This window comes from Aplysia californica, unplaced genomic scaffold (genome assembly GCF_000002075.1).
Source record: "Aplysia californica isolate F4 #8 unplaced genomic scaffold, AplCal3.0 scaffold00210, whole genome shotgun sequence".
Taxonomy (NCBI): domain Eukaryota; kingdom Metazoa; phylum Mollusca; class Gastropoda; order Aplysiida; family Aplysiidae; genus Aplysia; species Aplysia californica.
The window spans coordinates 324,556-330,592 of record NW_004797480.1 but is presented as its reverse complement, the minus strand read 5'-3'; the positions used below and the strand labels follow the sequence as shown (position 1 = coordinate 330,592).

General features: G+C 39.2%; 1 protein-coding gene across 1 annotated transcript in view; it reads right to left on the bottom strand.

The window, feature by feature from the left end:
• The window catches only part of LOC118477769, a 21,210-nt gene extending 15,184 nt beyond the window's left edge, over positions 1-6,026 (bottom strand). The window contains exons 1-2 of the mRNA XM_035970019.1: positions 5,870-6,026; positions 125-157 (exon numbers count right to left, since the gene is read on the bottom strand). Of these exons, the coding sequence (XP_035825912.1) occupies positions 125-157; positions 5,870-6,026 (190 nt within the window). The remainder of the gene's footprint in view (positions 1-124; positions 158-5,869) is intronic.
• Positions 6,027-6,037: the final 11 nt, after the last annotated feature.

The following is a 6,037-nucleotide window of genomic DNA, read 5'->3' as shown; positions in this document are numbered from 1 at the left end:
CGCCCCTTTCACTCCCACTGTCACCCTCTATACCTTCCCGCAACACCCCTCCCCCTTTCTTTTTTTCTGACCCCCCCCACACATACATACAGTCCCACTCAAATCCTGTTTCTAGTAGTCTTACCTGGATTTCTTTTCACTTGAACGCTTGGTGAGTCTGGAAAAAGTGGAAAAAATAATATTACTCAAAACACAGGACGTACTTCTCATCGTTTGGAAAGAAAGAAGTGGTAGAGAATAAATATGTCTGTAGACAATACATGAGTAGGTAAATACAATCATATGTGAATGTGTTTTTGGAGCATAACTTTATGTTTATTATACTAAAAATCAACCCCATTCAGTACCACCGGTATTGAAAGAGATAGACGTAGAAGAAAAATAATTGTACAAACAATACAAAGCATATTTAACCCAAATATTACTAGTATATATTTAGGTAGTTCTAAAGAAGGGAAAAACGTTTATAATTTTAGAATTAACCTTACTCTAACTACAACCATACCGAGGGATAACACAAGGAAAGATTGGCCGTACAGACAATAAACAGAAGAGGCTACTGCAAACACATGTAAACCTGTTTTTAAAGTATTAAGAGGCAGTTCTGAGAATTCTTTGATAATAACATTATAAAAGTACATGAATTCGTTTCTGGAGCACAAAGGTATGCTTGTGATAGTGAAATTATCCGGAAACATAATGATCAGCTGGTCATCCATAAGGAAGTGTTAAGGAACACAAGACAGATCCCAGTCAGAGATAAGGTTGGAAGAAGGCGGTGGCGATGGATTGGACATACTCTCGGGAAGTCAGGCAGCTGCACAATAAAAAAAGTGTTGGATTGGAATCCACAGTGTAAAAGATCAAGGGGAAGGTCGTGTGGAACCTGGAGAAGAATCACAGAAATTGATGTACAAAAAAGTGGGAGGACATGGAATAACATCAAGAGGCTAGCCTAGGATATGGAAAGATGGAAAGCGTTTGCTTGTGGCCTATACCCTGGTGCAGGGTGAGAAAGGCAATGGTGATGATGACAACAATCAGCATCCTGCTAGACAGCACTGAATGAGAATGAGTGTACAAATGATATTATAAACAGAGCCATCATAATCAACATGTGCCAGATCTGCAACACACATCGGCGATTATGGTTCTCATTCATTCCTTTGCTCTGTAGCCCGCAAAAAGCTATTTTCCTGGTCTTTCTCCGTCATCGATCTGTTTAGGCTCTCCAAAGTTTGATGCTCAAGGTTTTTATGTTTATTCAGGTTATATATATAATATTTACATAGTAAGTATATTTTTGAAAGTATTTCTAAAGCACAGCAGGATGAAACACTCCATGCTAAAATAACGTGACTTGCAACACAATTAATGATGCCAAATAATAGACAGGTGCTGTGCGTGCTGTCTAAATGCATGTTACATTGGTTTTAGTGTACCACAAAGCAGGTAACGATCTAAGTAAGGTCTCTTTTAAATATTAGTTTGACATGTTTTCTTCCGTATGTGGGGTCATGGCTGCACTCATATTGCCATAAGGAGAGTAAAGACCCCGGATGTAGGTAATAGGTTAAGTAGGTTCTGAGTGGATGCCTTAACAAGATATTCATTAACAAACGGAAGAGAACCTTTATGATCCGGGAAGGTCAAGTAGACAAAGGCTATGAGTAAATACTGTGCCAGTTAACTGTCTAAAGAGTTCTGCTGCTGTGAAGAAGGTCTGAACAATATCAAGCTATGCCACCAGTCTAAGTTATTTAAAAACAAGCAGCCTCCCACCCACACTCCCGCTAAAAATAATCTAAAAACCCGAAAAAGAAGCAATCAAACAACCCCTCCACCCTCCCCCAACTCAAAACACATACACACACATACACACGCACACAGACACACACACACACACGCACACACACAACATATACACATACACAAACACAAACACACATATTTACACCTTAGAACAACTGAATGAAAAAATGGCTCATCATCATCATCATCAGCTTAGACAGACATCGGCGATCGTGGTTCTCCATTCATTCCTTTGCTCGGATGCTCAAAAGGGTATACGCCGCGGATAAATGTAAAGAATTAAAGTAAGCTCGGATCCTCTTAAAAAAGCTATGTTTCCCTACTCTTTCTATGTTACCCAAGTTTTGCTTTGGTTTCCTAAGTAGATTATGGCTTAAACAAAGAAAAAAAAACAACAACATATTTATTCCATGATTTAGATGTTGACCAATACGAGGAGTTGGGGAGAAATGGCACATAACGGTGTCAATGTATTGCAGTTTTAGAACTAGAGAATTCGATCACGTTACAATTATGGCCAAAGACAGAATAATTTAGGTCTTTTTAGGTCACTCGACAGTAGCCTACAGGAGTAAATCAACGAGTTAAAATATCAGATTTCGAGCACAGCTCCAAGTCATTTCTTTGAAGTCGACATTATATCCGCCCCTGTTTTCCACTTGACGTGTCAAACTAGTATAATTTGTGTAAAGAATAATTCAGGTTACGGGTTTCCAATAGCTGGACATATGTGAGGGAGCGGGGTGAAATCAAGCGCTCGACAAAACAATGAAATCAACGAAAAAGGCATGTTTTCTGGGTGTTGGACATTTTTTTTTCGAATGTACTTTTTCTTTGGTTCAACATTTTTTTGTCCCTTTTAAAAAAGCAATCCTGAAGGAATGTTACTAAAAAACGTTCCTTAAAAGCATAAAATATAGATTTCGAGTTTCCAAGCACACTCAAACTTTGAAAATCACCAAACTAAACTTTGGCGACTATTATCTCGCTACTTTTACTTCTGAAACCAGGCAATCCAATCTTTTTCAATCCTTTACCGACATATATATAGACAAATGGCCAAGCTTTAAGATGATACCAATAGCTCCACGTGACAAAACATTGATGAGCGCCTGATTCCACCTCGTCGAGACACATTTTGACTCCGGAAAGTCGTACCAAAAAGGGACAATGACATGAACTTAATTACAACCTGGACGGTCGATCGCAGATCAGGTTTCAGTGTAATCTGATGTTGAACGACCTGATTTTCAACTTTGTATTATTAATGTGTTTCTGTGGTGGTCTAACTTTGCAGACGTCTACTCAGTATCAATATACGGTAAAGTATGTTTGTGTCACAACGCGTTGGAATCGCGCGCTCGCCAATGTTCGGGCATCTGGAAAAAATGACGAATTATAATACTAACGTCTCTTTATTTGTCCAGCTTTGTACGACAAAAAAAGGTCAAATATCACAAACTGAAGTCGACCTTGCTTTTAGCGTAATTGTGTGTTTATGGATTTCCGTGTAAGTTACTGGTACATGATCTAGATGTTTGCCTGACAGCCAATGTATTGTTTATCTTAGTGATGTTTGGATTTCCAAGCCGTATAATGAGCTCCACATTTTTCGTTTTCAATTAACGGCACAGAGAAATTAAGAGATGCCTGCTCTTCCAAATTTGGGGCTATCATTGAATAACACAAGTTGACACAGCGCAGAGAAGTGAATCGACAAAAGTAACATTTAATCCGAACAATTTCCATGAATTTTAATAGTTATTTTTTTTCCTTTTCGCTTTGTTATGGCAACAAATTAATTCGTGTCTGGTGCTTTTGCAATGACCATGAGTAATGTGGAGTAATTTCCCCTTGCAGCCTCTAGAGATGAGCCGGATGCAGGAGCCCAGAGGGTCTATTAAGATCAAATAAAGTATTTACAGCATTCTCGGTTGCTCTACCGGGATGGGTAAAATAGAATTCTATGGGTGGGTGCCAGGAGTGGTCTGTAAAATAGTTTCGGCTGTCCCTACATCACAGAGATGTTAATTGCCTCTTCTATCTCCGACAGAGGCCTCCGATAGAGGGATAGGCTAGGATACGATAACAGTGTAAGTAATGTGTCCCTTACCCCCCCCCCTCCTCCCCCCTCCAACCCTTTCCATCCCCGTACACCTCACAACAGCTTTTTGATGATATTCTGAGGCTCAATATCGAAGTTCTTTTCCGTTTATATTCGCCGCTGAAGTACCTTCGTGTCATGTATTATCACCATTGGGCCTGAGAAAATGTCCAATAAATGCATATAAATATTTTGTTGTTGCAGCATTTTCGTTTTGAAAGATTTGTTTTTGATAGAAAAAATAATGAATAAGTTCAGAGATTTGGCAATGAAACAATAATGCCATTTACCAAGTGCTTAGAGAAAAATTGAATATTCTATAATCTGTTTATCATTATGACTGACGCCCGATCTTTTTGCTGTCCTTAAGCTGTTATTGATAAACTTATATAATAAAGACAGGTTCGCTGTTGTTTACAAAACCATTGCCTATCTCTTTGATCAAATATTTATTGCACCGATTCAGATATCACAGTCTCCATACCACACACACAGACACACACACACACACACACACACACACACACACACACACACACACACACACATACACACACACATATATACACACAAAGTCACACACACACAGGCACATGAAGACACACATACACACATGCATACACACACTTGCACACACATATACACACTCACAAAATCAAACACACACAAAGTTCATCTGAATATATTTTAAAAAGCTGTTCGAAGCTTTTTAACCCATTATTAACATCATTTATACATGTATCCATCTACTTCAAAGGCTTTGTTAAAGGGAATATTTATTCAAGTATCTCCGTCTGAGTGCTGGAACACTGTATCGTATCACACCCAACCCGGGCAGGTCCTGGAAGGAAGGGAAGCTGGACCCAGCTCACCTGGCCTAAATGTGCTTCATCGTGGTGAAATCAGGCGCTCGTCCAAATAATGAAATTTAAAAAACCGGCATTATCCATACATTTTAATTGAGTTTAAAAAATGACTTCACACTTTCTATTTCCATTCGAAAACACATTCTTGTATGAAATTTACTGAAAAACGTTGATCAAAGGCACAGGAAATGTTACATTTTCAGCTTCCAAGGACTCTCAAGCTATGGAAGTTGCAAAACTTTGGTTTCCATTTCATCGCTAAATTGAATTCTGAAACCAACGACCTAAATCTTCTTCGATGGCAAATATTTCGGCTTCCATTCGAGAGATGTGTTTAATTTTGATAAATTAGAAGCAGGACAATGAACAGGCTTTAAGGTGATACCAATAACTTTCATTTTCCTCAAGACTGATTGGCATTAACATTTTTAGAATTGAAAAGCAAAACAACCAAACAAGCTTTAACAGGATACTAATAACTTTACATGCCCAAGAACTGACGAGCACCGCGTCGAGACACATATGGTTTAAACCAGTGCATGTTAACCCCTTTTCAAAACAAGCGCTCACCTTTGCCACCGGCAACAGGATAAATTTTTCGTACCACACAAATACGTGTATTTCCAAACGGGGCAATAAAAAATTCCTATCAAATCAAAATCGACTACTAGTGGGTGGCATTGTCAGGTTGGCAGGTACTGTACTCAATTAATTGTGTTTGATGTGAGTGTAAACCACCTACAGCTGGTGTTTTGGACTAGCGGCTAGTGAGCAAATTGAGACCTGCAGGACGTTATTCTGCTACTCAAGGTTTAGTGTAAGTGCGGCCCTCCCTCAAGACAATTAACGTAGTTGAGCTAGCTATGCAGAAGTAAGCGCTGCCACATCTATAGCAACAAGGATTAGATCAGAGGAGTCTACCTTCTGAAGAATCATTCGTGCTTTGAATTACTTGAATTAACAAAGATTGAGACTGTAGTTTTTTTTAAAGTTTAGAAACCCTTTTTGTTCAAATACTTGATGCGGCCAAGGGTCACCCACACTCTATTTCCAGGGACACCGTAGTTTAAAAAAAAAGTTTAGAAACCCTTTTTGTTCAAATACTTGATGCGGCCCAGGGTCACCCCCACGTTATCTCCAGCGACACACGAGTAGTTTGTATTTGAGTCCTCTGAGTCCCCGGACTGCGGAGCGGGACGAACCAGGTTCGAATCCCAGACTCTGCGCTTATGAACTCGATTCATTTTTGCAGAGT